The sequence below is a fragment of the Ochotona curzoniae genome, unplaced genomic scaffold (assembly GCF_017591425.1).
Source record: "Ochotona curzoniae isolate NIBS_2020 unplaced genomic scaffold, NIBS_Ocur_1.0 contig_908, whole genome shotgun sequence".
Lineage (NCBI taxonomy): Eukaryota > Metazoa > Chordata > Mammalia > Lagomorpha > Ochotonidae > Ochotona > Ochotona curzoniae.
The window spans coordinates 21186956-21211618 of NW_024466607.1; the positions used below are offsets into that span (position 1 = coordinate 21186956).

A 24663-nucleotide genomic window follows, 5' to 3' on the forward strand; every position below is an offset into this window, starting at 1 on the left:
CACCCTCAAAGATGTTTCATTAGCTAGAAACCGTTCAGACAATTCTCTTTGGTTTTTAAACCCAAGTATGTACCTTAAGGTCCTGGCCTCATGACTGTGCCTTAAATTCTTACACAAGGCCCGGCATGGTAGTCTAGTGGCTGAAGTCCTCACGCTGCATGCACCAGGATCCCATATGGACACCAGTTTTAATGCCAGCAGCTCCATTTCTCACCCAGCTCCCTGCTTGTGGCCTGGGAAAGCAGTCGAGGACGGCCCAAAGCCTTGGGACCCTGCACACACTTGGGAGACCTGCAAGAGGTCCCAGGTTCCTAGCTTAGGATTGGCTCAGCTCTGGCCATTGCAGCCGCTTGGGGAGTGAATCATTGGATGGAAGATCTTCCTCTCTGTCTCTCCTCTTTTCTGTATATCTAACTTTCCAATACAAACAATACATCTAAAAAAAAAATTTTTCCATACAGGACATGTCGCATCAGGAAAAGCTGGGCCTGCCTATTTGACAGGGGAGTAATGTTCAACCTTATATCCTCTTGCGAGAACACCACTCTGTATTTCTCCAAATAATGGAAGCCAGGATCTTCCAGCCTGGTACTGGCACAAAGACAGAAAGGAAGATCAATGGAATAGAATAGAAGCACCAAAAGGGAATCCACACAGATACAGCCAATTAATCTTTGACAAAAAGACCAAGTGACAGCTTAAGCAAGTGGAGGACTCTTAGTAAATGTTGGTTGGACAACTGCTGATAGCCTGGTAAAAACAAAAAGATAGACCCACATCTATCACCATCACTAAGATCCCAATCAACATGGATAAAAGACCTAAACCTACAACCAGAAAACCTTAAAAACTCTTGCAAGAAAAGTAGGAAATACCCAGCAAGAACCTAGAGTAGGTAACCAACTTCTAAGAAGGACACCAAAAGCAATAGCATATGAGAACAGAATAAAACAATGGACCTCATCAAACTAGAAGCTTCTGTACAGCAAAGAAACAATCACAAAGTAAAAAAGCATCCCACAGATGGAGAAGATTCTATTGCAACGATATAGTCGATAGGGGTCCTAATATCCAGGATATACAAAGAACTTCAAAACAACCAAAAAACCAAAACAAACAAGAGCCACTCAAGAAAATGGCACGGAAACGGCAAACATTTCCACAAAGGACAACGTCCAAATGGCAAACAAACATAGAAAAAATGTTCCAGCTCCCTAGCAATAAGGGAAATCCAAATTAAAACATCGATGAGGTACCACCTAACACAGTAAGAATGGCCCACATAACAAGAACACCAACGACGCTTGCTGCGAGGATGCGGGAAAAAGGAACCCACTCCACAGCTGGTGGAGCTGCAAATTGGTGGCACAGCTTTATGGAAATCAGTCTGGAGAACACTCAAACACTCAAAATCTGCATACCATATGACCCAGCAATAGCACTCCTAGAAAATCCCCAAACAAGTGATTAACGACAAACCCACATTATCCCATGTTCATTGCAGCACAATCAGTAATTGCGAAAACATGGAAGCAACTAATGCCCATCAGTCAGAAGATTGGATAAGAAAGCTTTGGTTCATCTACTCCATGGAATCCAACTCAGCTATTAATAAAAACAAATGCAGTTCTTTGTGGCTAAATGGGCTCAACTGAAACTATAATGCTAAGGGAAATGAGCGAATCCCAAAGATTAATACCACATGTTTGCCTTGATTAACCATATTTTTTGTTTGGTTGTTGTTATTTTCCGAACCTGTCATTGATACTGTCTCAACCCAGATGTTTCGAAGATGGAACTTGCCATTATTTTTAAAATATATTTACAACCAAAACTATTGTACATTAATGTCATAAATGTTGTATAATGATACTGAGGCCTTGTAGGGGGCTTTTAACTGACTGGATCATTACTCTGTTAGACCTATCTTCAGACCATAGAAGGTCTCCCCAAGAGGCCACTGAACATATCTGGACATAAACGCTGAACTTTAGCTGTCATGGTGTTTGCAAGCAATGAATCTCAACTGAACTTGAACTATGGTTAAGCAACAAGGTGAGAATCCACCATGGTGGGAGGTATGGAGGGGTGGGGGGATCCCCCACTGCCTATAAAACTGTACACTAAAATAAATGTAAGCAACTAGATAAAGAAAAAAAAAAAAATTAAAAAAAAAAAAAAAGCATTACTTACTTCCAGATAAAACAGTCTACCTTGTAAACATACATCAAAGAATCACAATGTGCCCCATATATATGTAATTATTTGTCAATTAAAAGATTTAAATAACAATCATAGCTATTGTTTAAAAAAACGACCAAATCATCTTGGTGTGAATCCCAGCTCTGTCATTTCTGAATTGGGTCAATACGGGCAGATGACCCATCCTGTGGTGTCTTAGTTTCCTGCTCTGTGAACGTAGCTGGTAACAAAGTTGCCTTGAAGGTCTCCTGTGGGGGTTAAGCTGATCAATACATAATTGATAATGCATGGGGATAATGTTCCAGGGCAGGATCTGACACGTGGTTGAAAAGCAGCCAATATCTTTGTTCTTATACAGTTTCAAATTAGAATTTTGATCATAGTGATAAAGCTATTAATTGCTGTAATTTCTTTTTCACCTTTACCTATACCAAATTTAAACATACTTAGGATGCGAAATATCATTTTTTAAAGTGGGCAATAACCCATTAACTACTCTAAAAAAACTGTCAAGGTACCTTTTTACAGATGTAATGAATGTCCAACGTATGAACTTTACCACAAGTTACCAGACAGCATTACAAAACTGAATCCTTGCTTTCTTTTTTTTTTTTAAAGATTTATTTTTATTATTTTCTCATTGGAAAGGCGGATATACAGAGAGGAGAGACAGAGAGGAAGATCTTCCATCCGATGACTCACTCCCCAAGTGAGCACAACGGGCCGATACTATGCCGATCGCCAGGAGCCTCTTCCGGGTCTCCCATGCGGGTGGGGTGCAGGTGCCCAAAGCCTTGGGCCGTCCTCGACTGCTTTCCCGGGCCACAGGCAGGGAGCTGGAAGGGAAGCGGGGCTGCCGGGATTAGAACCGGCGCCCATATGGGATCCCGGGCGTGCTAGGCGAGGACCTTAACCACTTGCGCCACCGCGCCGGGCCCGTGAATCCTTGCTTTCTTAACAAAACAAATACCAACTGTTTTCCTTCTAAGCCAATTACCATCATTGGAAAAGATTTTAATGAGACGTATTTTTTTTCCTCATAAAACCATTAGAATTCATGTCATTGATCTATTCCATATATTTCCGTATTAATTTCAGAGGAGATACCAAGGTTAAGGATGATTTCAATTAACGTTTGAAAAGCCCTCAAAACAAAGGCACTCATCTCCATGAAAACATACATAGAATAAGATCACTTTTATAAACAATCAAGAGCTGTTATTTTCACTCTACCTTGATCTCTTTTTCGAACGGCTTGATGAAAGGTGATCCTCTGATGGTCTGAGTTTTTATGATCTGGTCATCCAGGATAGCCTGGATCTCATCCACTGAAGAAAGGATGCAGACGCCAGTGTCCCGATAGAGGCTGATGTGGAACGCAATATCGTCCCAGGTGCCTATCATCGTACGCATGGCTTTCTCTAACGAAAATTCCTACGTGGGAGGAAGGAGGAAGGAATGACTGTCCCTGCTGAATTCAACAAGCAGCCGATGCCTTAACGCCGCCATTCCCTTTAGGCATCAGTGAATACAATGCCACTTTTGGGTTGGGAAGGTTTTTAAAAATAATTTCAAAATTCAAAAAAAAAATTTTTTTTTAATTCACTTCCTGTGAAAATGAATGCTGTCACTATTACAGATGGATGAGAAGAAATGCCTGCTGGGTTTGCTCCCAGGGGGCCTTTCTGCAGGCAGCCTGTTGGCTGAAGATGTTCCCTGTGTATTTCAAGGGTATTTTCCCTAAGGCCACACTTGTCTTGCTATAACATACACATACGACATTTAACTGGAAAAGACTATGTGTCTACATGAAAGTGTCATCCAACCACAGCAGCATGAGGCAGGACTAACAGGTCTGCTCCTCCTTAGTTTCAGGACAAGTAAATCCGCACTGTGTGGGGGAAACACGTGACTGCCTATCACTTCCCCCAGCTCCTCTGCTAACTGCTGCTGATCCTGGGCCACACATATTCAGCTGCAAGAAAAACTATGCTTATTTGGCTGATGAATTCATCAGATAAGTTGCAGTTGATCTTTATGTGTACCTTGCTTGCCCCGGCACTTATCACTTCAAATTGTTCCAAGTATGGTGCGAGGTTTAATTTCAAGACTTTTCTCAGCGTCGTCCCCGAGTCTGGAGTCAAGTCGTAGCCGACAATGTCTGACATCTGTTTCCAGTGACGGGCCCTCATGCCCGGATTGCACAGAATGGAGACAGTAGGGACATACTCCTAACAGCAAACATTTAAAAAAAAAAATACAAAAAAATCCACAGTGAGTCATGTACCAGTTTCATACTCACATATTCATAGTATGGGGAAACTTGTCTCCAAATTATTAAACGTGTTTTATGATTACAATCAATATCCGAATGAAATTTTGAGGAAGATGAAAACATTAATGAGACACAAATGTTATATGAAATATTAATTATGATAAAAATAACAGTAATTGAGCCCAGCGCGATAGCCTAGTGGCTAAAGTCCTCACGCTGCATGACCCGGGATCACATATGAGCGCCGGTTCTAATCCTGGCAGCTCCACTTCCCATCCAGCTCCCTGCTTGTGGCCTGGGAAAGCAGTGGAGGATGGCCCAAAGCCTTGGGACCCTGCACCTGCGTGGGAGACCCAGAAGAGGCTCTGGGTTCCTGGTTTTGAATCAGCTCAGCTGTGGCCGTTTTGGCCACTTGGGGAGTGAACTAGTGAATGAAAGATCTTCATCTCTCTTTTCCTTGTTCTCTCTGTAAATTTGTCTTTCCAACAAAAATAAATATTTTAAAACAGCCAGTGACTCAGCAGATCTCCTCTCTGTATATCTGCCTTTCTAATAAAACCAAATCTTGAAAACAGTAATCATTAAAGCTATGGCATCATTTTAGAAATTCAAATTTATGTGTAAGGAGAAATAAGAAATATAACCATGTAAAATGTGATTACAAATATATACAAACATTATGAAGGGGGAAAGTCTGTGCCAAAACGCAACATTTTCATGGGAACATTGCTGAGCACAGTAGGTTAAGCTGCTGCCTGTGGCACCTGCATCCCACAAGGGCACTGGTTCACACCCCAGCTGCTCCATTTTCAATCCAGCTCCCTACAGATAGCCTGGAAAAGTAGAAGACAGCCTGAGAACTTAAGACACTGCACTCCATGAGACAGAACCTGAGGAGGCTCCTGGCTTCTGGCTCCTATCTGGCTCAGCACTGGCCATTGTGGCCATTTCAAGAGTGAATCCACAGATGGAAGAACTCGCTTTCTGTCTTCCTCCCCACTACTCCCAACTCCATCTTCAAAAAAAAAAAATTTATCTTAAATTTTTTTTAACTAAGGAATGAGACTAAAAGTTTTAAGCCACGTTTCTGTGCCTTTCTACATCACCTAAGTATGTGCTAACCAAAATCATATAATTATTGCTTTAGTTTGAAAGTGACACCATTCAAAGAAACAAAATTCATCATTCTTGATACTGTTTTCCTTAAAATCAAGAATAAGAAAAACATATTACTTAATTGGCATTGTTTTGAGGATTCTGGCCAGTCTAATGATTTAGATAAAGATATATGAGGATTGGAAATTATAAAAGCAAAACTTTCATAGCTCACAGGTTATTTTCCATTAATGGTGGCTGGATATTAAGATCATGTAAATAGAACAAATTTTAAATACCAGTCACAGCTAAAAAGATAACCAAAAAAAATCAATTCATAACAAAAACAACAAAAGTATCCAGGGAGAAGTCAAATGAAAGCTGCTGTGCAATGCTGGTTTGGAAGAAATTATGTAACTTAAAAGATGTTTAAAAATTCCCAATTAGCACAAATAGGTCATTATCACATAAATGACAAGGGGTTCCTATCTAGAATGTATTATAAAAATCCCATAAATCAACAAAAACAGAAAAAGAATCAAAAGACAAGAATAAGCATTTTAACAAAAGAAGAATAAAACAAATGGTACAGCCACTTAGTAAAACTATTTGGCAGTTTTTCAAAAGGTTAAACATAAATTACCATGCGACTCTAATTTCACCCTTAGGTACTGGCTTCAGAAATGTCAAATCTATGCCCCTAAGTACAGTTCCACCGAACACAAATGTTCATGCCAGTATTCGTAAGATCAACAACGTCCATGTCCACCAAGAGATGAATGCATCAACTGAACAGTATTATTCCCCAGTGAGCAAGAATGAAGACCTGGTGCATACCACAGTACAGACATACAGTGGAAATATGTGCCATGTGAAAGAAGCCAGGCTTTATGATTCTACTTACATGAAATGTCCCCCCAACAGACAAAATCACAAAAGAAAAAGTAGATTAGTAACTGGTGTGGCCTGGGAGGAGAGGACACAGATGAGTGATGGCCGACGTCTATGGGCTTAGTCACTGGAACAACAGCTGCACAATTCTGGGAATACTCTCAAACCACTTTAAAAGGACAAATTATCATGGTGTGTGAATTATAATTCAATAAAGTTATTCGTAGAAGATATAAGCCAACTGGGTTAGCTTCAAGCAGATACTCAAGTGGGAGGTTGATCAAACCCATTTGACACAAAGCAAGACTATTGTTAAAACTAAAAGATGAATTTTATATTTTATGTAGCAGATATCACCCCCTCATTCCTCTCAGTTTCCATCTTGTAAACAAATAAGGGGTAGGCATTTGGTTCGACAGTTAAGATGCTCACATTTCATAATAGATTTGTTTGCATTTTAACTCTCACTCCAGCTTCCAGTTTCCTGCACACCCCAGGCAGCCGCAGATGACAACTAAGTAGTGGGCTACCTGCCACTCACATGGCACACCTGGAAGGGAGCCAGGTTCCCGGCTGTGGCCTGGCCAGGTCCAGCTCTTGCATGCATTTGGGGAGCAAATCAGGAAATGGAAGATCTCTATCTCCCTCTCTCAGTTGCACTGCCTTCCTTTCAAATTAAAAAAAAAAAAGTTAAGATAGCTACACTGAAAAATCAGTAAGTATATCTGTACCTTAAATGTCTTTATCTGCTCCATTACTGCAGCGCACATGGTAATTGTAGGATTCTCTTTGGGTGCTTCCTCAATTTTCTCTTCCATCAGAGATAGTCTTCTCTCTGCTCTCCTTTTTTCTTGCAATTCTTTCTTTTGTTTCAGTTGGAAAAACTTCAGCGTCTTAAAAATTTCTCGGGAAAACTCATCCACTTCAGCTTCCATGGTTTCCCGATTGAGATCCAAAAACCCTCCATCCATCCACCTGGATTGAAGTAATAGACATTGAAGTCCAGACTTCTGGAACATTCACTATAATTCACTCTCTCTCTTTGCCTATAGGACATGCTGAGGCCAAGAGCAGTTAATGATTGCCATCAGTCATAGAAAGCAGACAAGACACGTGACTTAAATCATCATTGGAGCTCTGCTGCATGTCCTGAAATAGGTATCAGATTGCAAATGGAAAACTAGCATTCACTAAATAAAACACAGGTCTCATACCCATTAACTCGTGTGACTCATGTTCACACATTTAGCAAGGGAATGGACTCTGGAAACCCCAAGTGACAGCTCAGGTTTTAGTCAGGGGGAGTTGCCATAGCATTTGACTCCTCACCTATAAGACGTGTGTTTCTCTTACAAATGAACAGATAAGTCCTAGCTTTAAAACATTTAATCCAAACCATTAAAATTTCACAAATTATGACCAGAGATTGCTCTTTCAGGGCAGGCATGATGGCAGCAGGTTAAACAGTCATTTGGGCTGCCCATGTTAATTACTGGAATTGCTGGTTCAACTCCAAGCTGCTCTGCTTCTAATCCAGTGCCCTGCTGATGTGTCTGGGAAGACAGTAACTGACAGTTCCAGTATTGGATCTCCACCACCCACGTGGCAGGTCAAGATGGAGTTCTGGGGCTCTTGGCCCAGCCTCATTATTTATGGGCATTTGGGAAAATGAACCAGCAGATGGAATACTTCTCTTTTTGTTCCTTCTGTCTCTCTTTCTCCTCCTTTTTTTCCCTCATTTTGCCATCCAAATAAATAAACTTAAAAATTACCGTTTTTCTGTTCGCTGCCATTTTAAAACAAAATTGAAAAACTTCTGGTAGGGTTCAATGTTAACTTTCAATTTATCCAGTTCAGGATATTTTGTCAATTCCCATCTGAAAAGTTCCTCTTCTTTATTAATAAACTGAACTGCTTCTTCTGAGTCTTGGATGCGTTTTTGTAATTGCCTTACATCTGTCACATACTGTAAGCAAACAATTTTTTATCTCAAGAAATAGTCAAGTTACATTATTAAAAATAGATCATTTGGTACAGCATAGGCTATGTCCTTGTATTTATACAGCAGCTTTAAATATTAACTTCATACAATTACAAAGCAAACACGTTGGTTAAAAAATGGCAAAGGGTGTAAGTAGATGTTTGGTTCAAAGAAAGAAACACAAATGACCAGCGAACACAGGAAGATGATCAGGTTCATCAGCTATGAAGGAAAAGGGAATGAAGGATCACTAGGAGGTATCGTCTCACTCTAGTCAGAATGATTAAAAAATGGTAAATGTCGACTGACCAGGATGTGGAGAAAAAGAAACCTGAATACACAGCATTGTGGAATACCATCATTGTGGAAAACAGCATGGTGATTTCTCAAAAGTCTAAAACTAAACTGACGTTATGGTCCAGCTATCTCTTCTAGCCCCAAATGAAATCAAGTCAGAATATGAAGAGTACACACGCATTCCCATGTTTATGGCAACACTATACACAAGAGCAAATGTGTGAATTCAGCCTCGATGTCCATAAAAGGGTGAAGAAAACTTGGGGGCTGATGTGGCACAGGGGGTTAAGCCACCACCCACTAAGCACTGGTTCCAATCCCAACTGTTCCACTTCCTATCCAGGGCCTGATGATTGCCTGGTAAAGTTACAGAAAATGACCTCAATACCTAGGGCACTTCTACCCACATGGGCAACTCAGAGTTTCAGGCTCCTGGCTTTGGGTTGGCCCAGCTCAGCCTGTTGAGGCCAATTTGGGGGAGTGAGGCAGTGGATAAATCTCTCACCGACTCTGCCTTATGAATGAGGGGAGGAGAATGGAGCAGGGGAATGGAGAGGAAGAGAAACACAGGGAGAAGGAAATGGGGGAGAGCGGGAAGGGGAAAAGAGAGGCAAAGGTGGGCAAGGGGAAAAGAAACGAGAAAATGTGGTATATGTCTGAACTGGAACATTGCTTAGCCATAAAAAAATGGTGAGATTCTGACATGTGCAACAAAATGGATGAAATTAGAGATCACTACACTAAGTGAAATAAATCAGACACAGATAACTCCCATGTTTTCTCTCAAATGTAGGATAGCAAAAAAAAAAAAAAGAAAAAAAAAGAGTGTATTATTTGGTATACAGATACTCAAATGTTGTTTTAAGTGGATTACATCCCTTACATAATAATGTACCCTTATCTTCTCATTTTATGATCTTTATCATGGCTCCCTTGTTATGTGAAATCAATATTTGCATATTAATTCCTGCTTTAACAAATCAACAGGTATATAGAATGTTTAAAGCAAGCATAGTAAAAACAAAGTGTCAAACCTAGGTGTGCTCACTGAACCTTCCTCTATGTCTTTTTATAGTACTTGGAATGTTTTTAAATTTAAGGAAGTGTAAAAAAAGAAAAAAGATGAGGATAACACTATAATGCTAGAGAGAAAAGGTGTGGCAATAATTACTCTACAAATAGCAAATTAATTCATTTTTAAAAAATCACACAGATAAAATCAGCCCCATCCCTAAGAGTCAAGTGCTTGAGTCAGCCCCGATCCTTAAAAGTCATTGTGAGCACATGATTTCCTGTATATCCAAATATACGGCAATGCATCCTAGCCAGCCAGAGCCACAGCCTCCAGAGTCACACCTGTTGCATGCGATCCAGCTCTGCAAACTCGGAGAACTCCTCCATGCGGCGTGCTATCTTTTCTATTTCCAGAATCAGTTTCTCTCTCCTGGCAATTAGTTCATTTTCTTTTTTAAGCTTAGCATTCTCGATGAGCTTTTGAAAAATTGAATCATATTAATTATATTACAGCAGAGAATTATCAAATCATGAATCTAAATGATTTGCATAGCAATAAAAAAATCAGTGAAGTACAAATGTTTATAAAGATCAAGTAATCTACAATAACTGAAGCAAAAACCAAAGAATAAACACCACAGAAAGTCTTCCTCTAAGGTGATTGTCACGCCACTTATTTATGAACTAGATACAACTATTTTATACAGTCTGGTGAGCAATGCCTGCACCATGGGTCATTCTGTGTCACACCAAGAATTCTCCTCCTCTTTTCAGAGGTGAGGAAGTTGACAATGAGACACCTCAAGAGGCATAGCCAACCTTAAAAAAAAAAAATTAAAATCGGGACCAGAATCTCGATTCACCCGATTAAAGCTCATGCTAATCATTACTAGACTGTCTTCCCTCCCAGCGGAGGATCAAGTGGCTCCACTCGGAGTTCTTCCAATTCAACTAGACGCGGTCACGTAGGACGCTCACTGAGCACTCTCACCCCTGTGATAGGAAGCTTTCTCACTTCTGTTTCATTTCTCTCATCTGCAAAGTGAGATAAACAGCAGCACCTGGGGGTTTTGATTTGTCCTTAAGCATTTAACACACACAGAGTTTAATTTACGGCTTGCTACTGCAAGTTTTCCTAATAGTTCAGACTTCTTTAGTGTCAGTCTCCCCACTGCAGAAGCCCTGTCTGCGAGCTAAGGCCAACAGCTTACCCTGAGCAACAATGTTGCCAAGCTCAAAGTTATACTGACATGTATTTTACTTTTAAAAGGTAGTAACCATGGAGATACGAAAAATAAATGTGAACACAGACAGCATTGATACATTACAAAAAAAATGCACATTGAAAAATATTTTTACCTCATCATTCTCATCAAAGACAGGACGAATTTTGCTGGGCCACATGAGGACACTGGCATTTAAAGCTAAGTGTTCTTTAGGAAACAAAAAGACATCCAAGAAGTAACTCATCTGGCGTTTGGATTCCTACAAAAGAAACTTTAGATATAATACACCGAACAAAGTCAAAGGCATCAGGAAACAGAACTAATGATCCAGTCTTTCAAATTCAATCCGACTCAGATGAGCTGACCTTTATAAATAACCCAACATTCTAATATGTGAAGTGTTTATTCAGTTTCAGGTCACATAGCTGTACCTCCATACTGGCAAACAAAGCTTTTTAAAAGTTTTCACTTGTGACTCATTTAACGTGAAGAAACTCTGGATCCTCCTCATACAAAACTGAAAAGATGTTCAAACGTTCAGTAACGCCTTAAACTTTGGATCCTAAGGAATTTAAAATTAGTTTTAACTTACGAATTTTTAAAGCTTTATATGTTTTGTATAGCTGGTGATGTTACCATCTTATTTGCCCACTTAGCATAAAGCAATAGTCTCAGCAAACAGGAAAGATTTTCGAGGTAAGCAGCAAAGAAAAAAAAAAACTTTGAAAACAATTTATCCGATAGACAAGCCACATATTATCTTACTTCCTATAGCTTTCACTAATCTCATGCTGTATCATAAGGCTATAAAATGTTTTTTTAAAGATCTACTCATTTTTATTTAGAAGACAGAGTTCAAGACAGAGAGAGAGAGAGAGAGAGAGAGAGAGAGAGAGAGAGAGAGAGAGAGAGAGAGAGAGAGATGGAGTGATAAAGAGGTCTTCCATCTGCTGATTTATTCCCCAAAAGACCACAACGGCCAGAACTGGGCTGATGAAAAGCCAGAAGCTTTGTCAGCATCTCCCAATGTGGGCTCACTGGCCCAAGCCCTGGAACCATCTTCTACTGTCACAGGCACACTAGATGGGAGCTATATCAGAAGTAGAGCAGCCAGGAGTTGAACTAACACCCATATGGGATGCCAGTGGGGCAAGAAGGCTTAACCTACTGTGTCATAGACCCAACTCCCATAGAAGTTTTTTAATCACAAAGACAGAGAAAAGGAGAGAGTTCACCCACTGGTTCACCCCACAAATGTTTAAACAACAGCTAAGACTGGGACCTCAATCAGGTCCTACCTGGAACCCAAACATATGAGCTATCACCTATTGCTTCTCAGCACTGACGTTGGCAGGAAACCCAAACTGGGATCTGGAGCAGGTCAGGCACTCCAATAAAGGAAACAGGCAGCTCAACCACTTCAAACACATATCTACCCATGACATTTTTTAAGAATTGAAATAGGATGCCTACTTTAAGGGTTTTTTTTTTTGTTGTTATTTATTATGTGAATATACATTCTCCACTCACTTTAAGACACACCCATACAAATAAATGTATATGAAGATACGGTGCATGTACATTTTAACTTAAATATTTGGGGGGCTGATGTCATGGTGCAGTAGGTTAAGCTTATGCTTGTTGCACCAATATCTCGTATGGCCACCAGGTTGAGTCCCTGCTGCTCCACTTCCAACCCAGGACCCTGTTAATGAGTCTGGGGAAGCAGAAGATGATGGCCCATGGACTTGGGTCCTTGCCATCCACATAGGAGAAAACAAGCTTTTGATTCCTCATTTTTGCCAGGCTCATTTTTAATGGCTCAATAGCTAAACCCTCCCTCGCAAGTGCTGGAATCCCATATGGGTGTCAAACCATGTGCTGCCTGCTCTCCTTCTTGTTCTTTTCCCTGTTTTTCCTTTTCTCTGTAAATCTGAACTGCCAATCTGGAGCCAGGAGCTAGGAGACTTCCTTGGATTTCCCACACAGGTGCAGAGTCCCAAACCACTGGGCCATCCTCTACTGCCTTCCCAGTTTACAAGCAGGGAGTTGGATCATAAATTAAGCAGCCCTAAGACTTATGACTGTTTATGAAGGACTATACTACCACAATAATATGGAGTAACTAAGTTAGGGGAAGGGAATATGGCCTATGCAATCGTACCATAAAAAATAAAAGAGGGGGGAAAAAAAAAGAAATGAAGCAATCAAGGCGTAAACCAGTGCCCAAATGGGATCCAAGCACTTGCAAGGCCAGGATTCAGCCACGGAGCTTTCACGCCAGGTTCAAAATAAATGTTTTTAAAAATATATAAATTGTAGGAAAGGAAGTCAAAGACATGGATTCTGTACAAATTAAGGGAAATTCTCCCCAGGGGAGAAAGGAGAAATTGTTTCCAGAAAGTCCTTTGCAGAAGCCTTCAAGATCTCTTGTTTATTTGAAAGGAAGAACAATGTGGGGGTAGTGTAGAGGGAGAGGGGTCCATCTTTTATCGGCTGGTTTGATTCCTAAGCGGGTATAACAGCCAAGGCTGGGCCAGATCAAAGTCAGGTCTCCCATGAGAGTGGCAAGCACTTAAGCCAACTTTTTCTTCTTGCACATGTTAGTAGGGAACTGCATCAGAAATAGAGAAGCCAGAACATGAATAGGCACTCCAATATGGGTTGCAGCTTAACCCACTACACCATGTTGTTGGCTCCATAGAGCTCCCCTATTTCTTACCTTGGGTGGTGACAACATAGGCCTTCACTTGATAGTGTTTTATCCATGTGTCTCACACATGTTAAACACATCCCACAATAAAAAAAAAAAAATATTTAAAATATGTCCACCAGAAGTTTCTTACCTGGATCCTTAAAGCCAGGTCTTCAATGCCTGCAGTGCGGGCTTTCTCGATGTAGGAGATCAGATCCATCATCTCCTCTGACGTCTCCGGGACTTTCAGCGCACGCTCTTTAATGGCTTCAAACTCACTGCAAATACTGACAGAACAGGCTGCTTTACCATGCTGTAGCATTTCATGTTCCAGCACATTCCATAAATGCATTGCTGGGTTATCACAAAATAGCAACTATGGGAATCTAAAAGTTGGTTAACTCAACGTATTTCTAAAACAGTAAGCTAAGTCAATACACATTATTCAGCAACAAAATCTATAGTTAAAATGTTGTTGTGAAATCATGGCATATGTCTTCTTAGTGATCTCTTCAAGATCACATCGCATTTGGGATCAGGCAGCCCTAAACCAAAGTGCAAGCTCCTACTTTTGTGAGCTTTAATGAATGTCCACGCCTGTGAAACAAAGCTTGGCATATTTATGTTGCTAGATGCTTGTTAGAACAACTCGTTAAAGGACCAGGCACACAGCACACTCTCATTTACCAATAAACGGTTCTTTGTAGGATCACTTATGATTCTTATTAAAGACTCTCAAGACGGGAATGGAATCTAGCATTTCATTTTTGTATTTTTCAGTGTTGTGTACTTTTTACTCAGCAAATACCTGATAACCCTCAACTTCTGGACAGCCATATCTGTTTATTTAAAACAAGGGAAGCATTCCTGCTCTGTACCAGGCATGGGGCTAGGTGCGTTGCATGTGTTATCTGGGGGGCTGACACCATGGTACAGTGAACTATGCAACTGCCTGCAATACTGCCATTCCACAGGGCTGAAGGTCCAGTTCCTGGCTGCTTCCCTGCTGGTCCAGCTCCCTGAATATGCCTGGGAAGGCAGTGGAGGCTGATCCGAGTGCTTGGTCCCCTGCCACCCACATGGGAAGCCTGGATGGAGCGCTGGGCTCCTGGCTTTGGCCTGCACCAGTCCCAGACAATGTGGCACTCGCTCTCCTTGCCTTTCCCCTTCAAATAAATACATCTTTTAAACACTAGTATTTGTGATACCGACATTAGTTCAGCAGGGGAGATTATATTTTTCCTAGTTGACACAACAAGAAACTTGGGCTCAGGGAGATGAAGTAGCTTGTCCAGAGTCATGGAATTAGTTCACAGCAGCGTCAGAATTCAGTTTTTGTTGGCCATGGTGGTTTTATTTATTTATTTATTTATTTTTTACTCTAAAGCACCTGCTTTCCCCACACTGCTTCTGGAAAAATAAAGTTATAACTAACATTTACTGACTTCCACGTGCCAAGCACAGTAACAGACGCCATCCATATACAGGTTTTAATCTTTCAGAAGCTAGAAACGTGGACTGCTTTAGAGCCAGGTGGGAACAAATGAGCAAGATGAACTGGAGGCCGAGCTGCCAGAAACTGGATGCGTGTGTGAATGAGAAAGCAGATTCTGAGCTCCGCTTACAACCCAACGCCCAACATGGCGTACTGTCTCCACTTTGTAAAGAAAAGTAACACATCTAGAGGAAAAGGGTGATAGAGAAATTTTTGAAAAAGTCAACAGCAAACTAAAATTTCAGCTAAACAAACCAAAAAGCACAGTGAGAAAAAGCACAACCCAGCTGCACAACCTGGAGCGAACAGGGGCCACCGGCTAAACGGCCGTCACCTCTCCACGTTGCAGATGACAAAGACAAAAGTGACACAAGTGAATATCAGAATTGGCAGTTAACTCAAGCCTCTGCTGTCTCACAGGAAGTCTACATGGTTTCCATTATTGTGTAATTCATGTACAAATAGTAAAAAAGCAAAATTTGTGGGCTGCCTTGAAGTGTGTGTCTCAGCCAGCATCCAACATGCAGAACAGCCACCGGATGTGTCCAGAAAGCTCCTGGGAGGTCTCTCCGCAGGAAAGGCTGTGGGCACACCAACTTGTGTCTTGTTGATAACCAAGAAGCATTTTAGCAGTTTTGGCACAGTGTTTTACTTCCCCTCTGCAATTCTGACTTTGCTAACTATTCCTACTTACCACTCATTCTCTCTCCTGTGTTTCGAAGCTATGTCATTTAGCAATAAGTTCGCGAAGTCCCTTGCTTTATTTTTCAGGCCTGTCTTCAAGTCTTCGCAGTCCAAACGCACCATGGGGAAATGAACCCACTGAGGCAAAAGCATTATTTCTGAGGCAAGACTGAAAAACTTATCTATAAACTTAAAAAGAGAGAAGAATTATGAGTGCTTAGAATTTAATAATTTTATAGGACTGTGTTTTAATGAAAGTCTTAATCATAAATCAAACACTTTTTGCTAAGTGACTGAAATGTTCCCTTCATTGTCACATGTCTTTTTTTCCCCGACTTTTAATTTTTATTGCAAAGTCAGATACACAGAGAGGAGAGACAGAAAGATCTTCCATCCGATGATTTACTCCCCAAGTGACCGCAATGGCCAGTGGTGTGCTGATTCGCTGATCTTAAGCCAGGAGCCAGGAACTTACTCCAGGTCTCCCACACAGGCGCAGGATCCCAAGGCTTTGGGACCGTCCTCGACTGCTTTCCCAGGCCACAAGCAGGGAGCTGGATGGGAAGTGAAGCTGCCAGAATTGAAATTGGCTCCCATATGAGATCCCGGTACATTCAAGGTAAGCCCAGCTTTTGGTGGCATGCCATCATGCTGGCCATTTTCTGGGAAATGGGTAAATTCCTTTGTGAAAGAATAGGTTAAAAATAAGACATGTGTTGGGCCTGGCATGGTGGCCTAGTGGCTAAAGTACTTTAAAAGGAAATCATGAGGTGAACAAATGAGATTACAAAAATATTTAAGAAATTGTGTTTTAATTCCTTTTAGAGTAAGATTCCAATTCACAACAGATGCGAAAGGCGTTAATATCAAGCACAACTGTCACTTACTGCCGTGTATTCATCAAAAGTGTGATCCTTTGCCTGAAAAGCCTTGATCTTTTTGATTGCAGTCCCATCAAGGAGCCAATTATATTTTTCAACTGAAAATTGATCATCAAAATTTGAATAATACCCTTTTAAAGGTAAAATACATTAAAAATATAATCATGCAAATGGGTAACCTACTCAAATAATATTAGAAGAATTTTAACATACATGAATTACTACATTGAAAGGAATGGGTGGAATAAAAAGAACTGCAAACCAAGCTAAACATGGTTTTGAGTTTAATGTGTTTAAGTTTAAAATATGGGTATTTTAAAATAAAGGTAAAAGTACTATTTTTCATTAACTTAAAGATAACAATTAACCAGTGACTAAAATATTTTCCTTAATAGCAAGTAAAGCAGCAACTATGCATCCTCATCTCACACACACTATGGGAGATGAACCAAAAAAAAATTAAGTTGCCAGTTTTTCTAAACTGTTCTTATGAACTACCTTGTTTTATCCTTGACTTATTACCTTCTTATTCTAACTTCTTTCTACCCTTGGACTTCATTGCCTTGCTCCAATTAACAGTCATCCTTTGAGCTGCACAAAACAGTTTTACTTTCTTGGCTTTGATCCTAGGATCTGCCAAAAGTCATGTTTGTGTTTATGCCCAATTCTTCCTTCCTTCCACGTCAACCCCAGACCACCAAATAACTGCCAATTCTAGCAAACGTAACGATGGGGGGAAGAGCACAATTAAAACGATACATACTGTAAGTCTCATAATGTTTTCTTACACCTTCTAGGTTCCGATTCACAGCGAGCTTCAGCGTGCCTAGAGCCCAGTGTAACACGTGCTCGGGAAGCTCTGTGTCAAGATTCACAGGGGTAGAAGTTCCTGATAGCCACGAGTGTACCGTTTGGACATTCTGTCACAAGAAATAACAATTCATGCACTAAACATCAAACTGCAACTGGTCTACAAACCAATATTTTTAAAAAATTTCATTAATGAAACAAAAATAACTTAAGAATTAAAATCTTTATGATTTGTAGTCTAATATAAAAACATAAGTTGTGTATAATTCTCTATCATTAATAAGTATTTGAGTAACCATAATGTCAATCAATCATGCTAGAAATCTTTCTGAAGAACAAGTATCAATGGGGTCTTGTTCTCAACAAGCTCACAACTTAGGAGAAAAGATGAGACATAACACAAAAATACCACTTTATAACTACAAGGAAAGTTTAGGGAAGAGGAAGTACTTTCCAGCTTAAAATAACTTATGAGATTTTCCAGACATATACACCCCACAGAGATTCAGCTCAAGAAACTCGGCAGCATGCAACAGAGCCACATAGAGAAATATGGCGGGTCAAGGTGATGTGGTATACCTGCATGGCATCAGCTATGCGCTCCACCACTCCCAGAACGGCATCTTCCAGGTCTTGAAAGGTAGGATAGAACTCCATTTTGTCATCATCAAGCATCAATTCCATTTTAAATATTGGCAACCTTTGTTGATCTTTTGGGTCAAAGAGTTTGACAAATCCTTCTACGGTTCTTCTTAAGAGATCCTTTAGCTGTAGACCATAGATCACTATTATTTTAGAAAGTACACAGCCTTTAATTGAAGTCAGTGAACTATGCTCTACCATCAAATCATTTTCAGTCTAGTCACGAAAATTATCTTTATTCAATACACTGCATTCTTTTTATTTTATTATTGTTTTTTATTGATTATATTGTATTATGTGACACAGTAATACAGTGCATTCTTAATAAACATGGTAGAAAACAATAAATAAGCCAACACCAGCAAACCTTTATTTATAAAACATGAACAATTTTCAAATGGCTATTGATATCTTAAATGGTTGGAATATTTGTTCCACAGAAATTGGCAAGCACCATTAATAAAGGTATTTTTATCTCTAGAGAGCCAGATAGCCAGCACACCCAGGTGAGGGTGAAGTCACCAGAACTTAGAAATATTTCCAGTGCAGTCATTGTATCTAGATTTTCAGGTTCAGGGTTCTACACTCAGGAGCACACAGACTGTGTAATTCACGCGCCTGTATGGCTGAGGTAACTAGTCATCGTGGGCTCATCCTGCGTGGTTGGTTCACGTTGTCAGAGAGGCTGAGGATCCAATTACACTAGCTACCGCACCCTGCACCCTGCTGAAGATTTACTGCGTTCAATCTGAGTGTCACCCTGGACTCTTGCTCCACTCTCAAGCCCTGAATATTCAAGCTTGAAGAGAATTCCTTGGAACTACTCATACCAAAACAAGCAGAAAAGTTAAAAAAAAAAACTGAAAATAGTCTTCAATATCTATGGAATACTACAAAAAAAAAAAAAAACAACCAAGCATATGTGTCTTAGGGAAAAGAGAATAGATTAGAAAGCCTGTTCTAAGAAATAGCAGAAAACTTCACTCATTTGGAGAAAGATATAAAACAAAGTTCATGAAGCACATAGAACTCTAACAGAAATAGCCAGAAGATTTTTGTTGTGATACATCATAAGCAAACTTTCAAAAGTAAAGCAAAGAGAATATTCTACAGTGTGCACAAGACCTAAAGGTCACCTTTACAGTTTCTCCAGTTAGACTGAAAGCTGATTTCTCATCAGAATCCCTACCGGCTAGAGAACAACGGAGAGATTTAATCCACATCCCTAAAGGGAGAAAAAACTGTCAGAATACTGCATCCAGCAAAGCTCTCATTCTTAAATGAAGGTAAGCTAAAAATTGTACAAAACAAATTTAAAGAATTTGTCACCACTCCCTCAGCCTTATAAATAACACTTAAGGATATGCTGTAATACAGAAACAGCTAAAAAAATGGTCATCACCATGCAATAATGTAAAGACTTAGAATATCCTGGTAAAAGTATGAAGGCAATCCAAAACAAACAATAGGAACAGTTATGGAAAAATGACCAAGTCTTTACTTATTGATAACCACCCTGATTGGAAATGGATTAAGTTCTCTAATTAGAAAATACAGACTGGCTGAATGGATGAAGACCCATCTATTTTTTGACTCCAAGAAACACACCTCACCCACAAAGATGCACGCAGACTGAAATTGCAAAGATGGGAAGAGATGTCCCATGATACCAGAAAGCAAAGGAGAGCAGGACTAGCCATTCCAGTACCAGAACAGACAATTACACAGACTGTTAGAAGAGACAGAGAAGTACAGAATGTAATGATTAAGGATTCAGTTCAACAGGATAACATGACCTAAATAATGTATAAACATGGATTCCCAAGGTGCCTGGTTCTTTTAAAAACAAATGTTAAAGTATTTAAAGCAAAACATAGGCTCCAATAAAATAATAATGGGGGACTTCAACATTTCACTTTTACCAACTAGACAAAAAATATCAACTAAGAAGCAGAGCTAATCCACACTATGGACCAAATGGACCTAACTGGTATCCACAGAACATTTCATCACACAGGTACAGAACACACATTCTTTTGATCAATACAAACAACTTTTTCTAGGATACACCATATGCTAGGTCATTTTAAAAAGTCTCAGCAAATGTGCGTGCGTGCGCGCGCGCACACACACACACACACACACAAATACAATTATACCATGTATCTTTTCTGACCATAATGAAAATGAAGCTAGAATTTAACAATTTAGGAAACTGTAAAAATAGGCAAACACATGGAAATTGAACAAAATGCTCTTGAATGAACACTGGGAAGGCATGAGCCATATGGGAGATCCAGATGGGATTCCAGGCTCCTGGGTTTCACCAGGTTTACCTCCAGTTGTTTTGGCAATTGCTAAACCAGTGGACAGAAGATCTCTTTCCCTGTCTATTTTTTCTGTCACTCTCTCAAATAACTAAAATCTTTTTTTAAAAAAATTGATGGAGGGCCTTGCACCATGGCCTAGCGGCTGAAGTCCTCGCCTTGAACGTGCCGGGATCCCATATGGGCGCCGGTTCTAATCCTGGCAGCTCCACTTCTGACTTTGCAACAAAAATAAATCCATTTAAAAAACCCTGATTTTAAAAAAAACTGATGGAACCTTTAGTGATCTTTTCTCCAAAAATCCAGAGCTTCATTAAAATCACTTTTTTTTTTCTTCGGGATTGGCATGGTGACGCAAAGAGCTAAGCTGCTGCATGCAATGCCAGTATCCCTAGGGCTGCTGCTTTGGACAAAAGCTGTTCCAATCTCAACGCAGGTCCCTGCCAATGGCCTGGGAAAAGCACTTGGACTTCTGCACTCACGCAGGAGCCCTGGATGAAACTTCTGACTCCTAACTTCAGCCTGGCCCAACCCTGCCACTGTGGTTATGTAGGGAGAATCAGCAGATGGGAGACCTCGCTCAGTTCTCCTCTCCCCAGTACCACACCTCTACAATTCAAATAACTAAAATAGATCTTATTTTGAGGAATACACAAATATAATCAACCAAAACTGATATTCTCTGTCATTAAAAAGATTATTAATAACATCGTGAATCAAGATTTACTGAGAACAAAATGAGAGCCACTCATTTTGGAATAAGTCCAAAAATATAATTACTAGCATAGAACTTCTGTTAATAAACTCCAATAAAATAATGGTTAGCTTGTAGCCCTTAAGCATGAGTGAAGCCATCACTCATTATACTGATCCATCACTCAAGAATTTGTCATTTTAAATTAAATAACTTAACAAAGTTTGATATAAGTAAAATAATAATGCTTTAAATTTATCTTGAAGTAATTAATTAGAATTATTCAGGAAATAATTTTACTTAAATATTAAGGAGAACTTTACTAAAAAATGCTGATGTAAGGTTAACAGTATTACTTAAGATATATAAAACTTTTTTTTACCTGATTTGACATAAGTGTGGAAACACAGTTATAAAATGCATCCAGTTTTTCAGGTTTAATCCCATCCAATGCCTCCTTCTTGGCAAAGAGATTTATAACCTTTGGATACCACGTGTTCAACAACTTCTCTTCCATCTTTCTGGCTTGTATTGACAGGTCATTTTTCAGTGACTCACAATCAATTGGGCCTTTAGCTCTATTTTTGAGGGAGAAAAAAACCAATGACAGATATTGGTCTTGGTATAAAATTGCTGAAATAAGATAAATTCTAAAAATTCTTAAACCCTGAATATTTGGAGATTTGTGAATCCTTTCCAAAAAAAAAAAAAAAAGCCAAATACATATTTAAGTATAGGGTCAAATTTTAAATACAAAATTATACCTAATTCCTGTTAAGTCCAGCAACACTGTATCAGCGAATGTTGAGTAACCAAGGTCCAGTAACATTTTCATAGTTGGATGAACAATGTGTAAATTAGCTAATATTTTGCTTCTCGCCTGCACATAGTTGGAATGCCAAGGGTTGGAGTAATCGAGGCCTCTGGAAAAGCAAAACATCATATAAAGCATCATTAAAACAATCAAGGCTAACTTTCAGAAAGAATGCTTAGGACATATTGTTAATATTAAAGTGAGAAAACCGGGGATTGAGAAGCATCAACTATGGTCAGAGCAGCGTTGGGAGACAGACATTTAATAACCGATCGAGGCATCCGAAGCAGGTCGTCTGTGGGTAAGGCAGGCAGCTGGGCCAGCCCCAGCTCACTTCCTCTGTGCCATGGCTCAGCTGCCTGAGGTCTCGATTGCACACTGGGGAAAAATGACAGAGAAAGCTGCCCAGTATACATCAAAGTTTATTTAAAGGCAACGTTGAGTTATAATATTCATAAAGGTCCTCCTAGCTGTGAAAAGGAGACCTAGACAAGCACGGTATAAAGAAAAGCTTCGGCTCTAATTGGGTAAGTTCCAAATTACAGGTCTTCTTCAGAAGGTTCGCAGAAATGGATATTTAAAAAAACAAACCCTATGCATGGACGGACTTCAGTGTTTTGCACCAGAAATAAACTTTAAAAAATTTTTTTAATTTATTATTTGAGAGAGAAATCAGAAAGTTAGAACCGCACTTCTTCTGTTTATTCTGCAAATAACCGTAACAGCCAGGCACGGGGCTGGACCAGGACCTCAGGAGGGAGCCTGGAACATCGCTTATCATGGGTTGGGAAGTCAGGCCGCTATGGATGGTCCTACACAAAGCTGGGGCCAGGAGCCCAAGCCAAGCCAGAAGCTGAACCTAGGCACTCCAGTGTAGGATACAAGCGTCTTAACTGCTGTGCTGTCACCTTCTGTCATGAAGTTATCTTTTAATTCTGTTCTCCTGATTTTTGAAGCCCCCTTGTACTTCTGACCATCACAACTAAAGACCTGAATGGAAGATCAGTTCATTTTCTACCTGTCTCACACTAGATAAAGGGCCAGTTGTCGTCACAGCAGCAACATCCCTCAGACACTCACAACCCATTTCAGAGTCCCTGAGCTTGAGCTCCAAGTCTGCTTTCCATCCATCTCCTTGTTAATGTACACCCTGGGAGGCAGCAAATGACAGGTCAAATACCTGGGTCCCTGTCCACATGTGGGAGACTGACCCAGACTCCAGGCTCCCGGCATCCGGGGGTGAACCAGTGAATACAAGATGTTTCCTTGTCTTCCCTGCCTCTCTCTCCACTCTCCCCCTTCCTGCTCGCTTTCCCATTCTATCTCTGAGTGTGTGTGTCTTTTAAATAAACAAATGAATTTCAAATATTCAAGTAAACTACAGTGTTTAGAACATTTTACTCACACAGGGGACTCGGGCAAAGGGCCTCCTTCATCTTCGAGCCAGGAAACTGACGGTTTCACGAGAACACTCTGCACTAAAATACATGTACACATGAACACTGCTTGAAAACCCCGGCAAGAACTACACCTGCCAACATTTCTAACCTTGGATATTAGACAATATGGTATAACATACAGTAAAATAAATTCTTCAATATTAAGAAAATGAAGTTCTTGGGACTATTTTAGCCTTTAGCTATTAGATACTAAACCTACAGTTAAAAAAAAAGGTTGCAGAAATTTTGAGTAAATTATAATAAACTGAAGATAAAATGTTTAAATACAAATTATATCTAAAGTACGTAATGCTCATTGCTCATTTTACTGCTACTTTAGATTTGGTACGGAGAGGGAATTAAAAGAAGTTTGGCATGTGTAAGATGCTACTCACCCAAATGTCTCTTCATGCTTTTTTCAAAGTCATGTGACACCTCATTTATGAGATGCTCCAGAAGTTGTTCTTTCTCTTTCCCTTCCTTTAAGGACTCGGGTATCAGCATTAACACATGATCCAGCCACTCCTGCTGAATAGGTACTATAGGTCTACTTTCCACACATTGCTTCATGTAAATATAGTTGAACTAGAATATAAGAAAAATGTAAATATTCTCCATGGGATAGCATTTCAGCATAACTTTTGAATACTCTTGCCTCGCTAAAATAACATATCGAAATAAAAATACTCTTGAGCCTATGTTGTAGTGCAGCAGGTAAAGCTGGCATCATATATTGGCACTGGTTTGTGCCTCACCCGCTCCATTACTGAGCCAGCTCCCCGCTAATACACCTGTGAAAGCACTGGAGGATGGTCCAGGTTCTACTGTAGAACTCCTGGCCCTACCACCCAGGTGGGATGGAGCTCCTGGCTCCTGTCTTGAGCCTGGCCCAGACCTGGCTATTTGGACAGTGAACCAGTAGATGGAAGATATCCGTCTCTCCTTCTCTGTCTTTCAAATACATAAACACACTCTTTCTTTTAAAAACAAAATCCAGAGAAAGAAAATGTTCTCAGAATAAATAACTTGTAACCTAAAAGTGGTCTATAGTAATATGGTATTTGCATCTTGTGTTCATCCACCATTCTTGGATTCTAACTCCCTCCCAAAGGTAGGGCATTGAAATTCCTTCCACCTTTTGGTCTTGGATCTGGCCACTGCAAAAATCTTTGCCCCATCTTGTCTATCTTGTCTGATGGCC

General features: G+C 40.0%; 1 protein-coding gene across 1 annotated transcript in view; it reads right to left on the minus strand.

The window, feature by feature from the left end:
• The window catches only part of DNAH12 (dynein axonemal heavy chain 12), a 125083-nt gene that overhangs the window by 89238 nt on the left and 11182 nt on the right, over positions 1-24663 (minus strand). Inside the window, exons 4-18 of the mRNA XM_040995053.1 lie at positions 23858-24047; positions 23429-23501; positions 21974-22132; positions 21592-21787; positions 18126-18314; positions 17500-17656; positions 16743-16834; positions 15866-16044; positions 13828-13963; positions 11115-11240; positions 10098-10232; positions 8236-8429; positions 7195-7438; positions 4248-4433; positions 3436-3636 (exon numbers count right to left, since the gene is read on the minus strand). Coding sequence (XP_040850987.1) covers positions 3436-3636; positions 4248-4433; positions 7195-7438; positions 8236-8429; positions 10098-10232; positions 11115-11240; positions 13828-13963; positions 15866-16044; positions 16743-16834; positions 17500-17656; positions 18126-18314; positions 21592-21787; positions 21974-22132; positions 23429-23501; positions 23858-24047 — 2457 coding nt within the window. The remainder of the gene's footprint in view (positions 1-3435; positions 3637-4247; positions 4434-7194; positions 7439-8235; positions 8430-10097; positions 10233-11114; positions 11241-13827; positions 13964-15865; positions 16045-16742; positions 16835-17499; positions 17657-18125; positions 18315-21591; positions 21788-21973; positions 22133-23428; positions 23502-23857; positions 24048-24663) is intronic.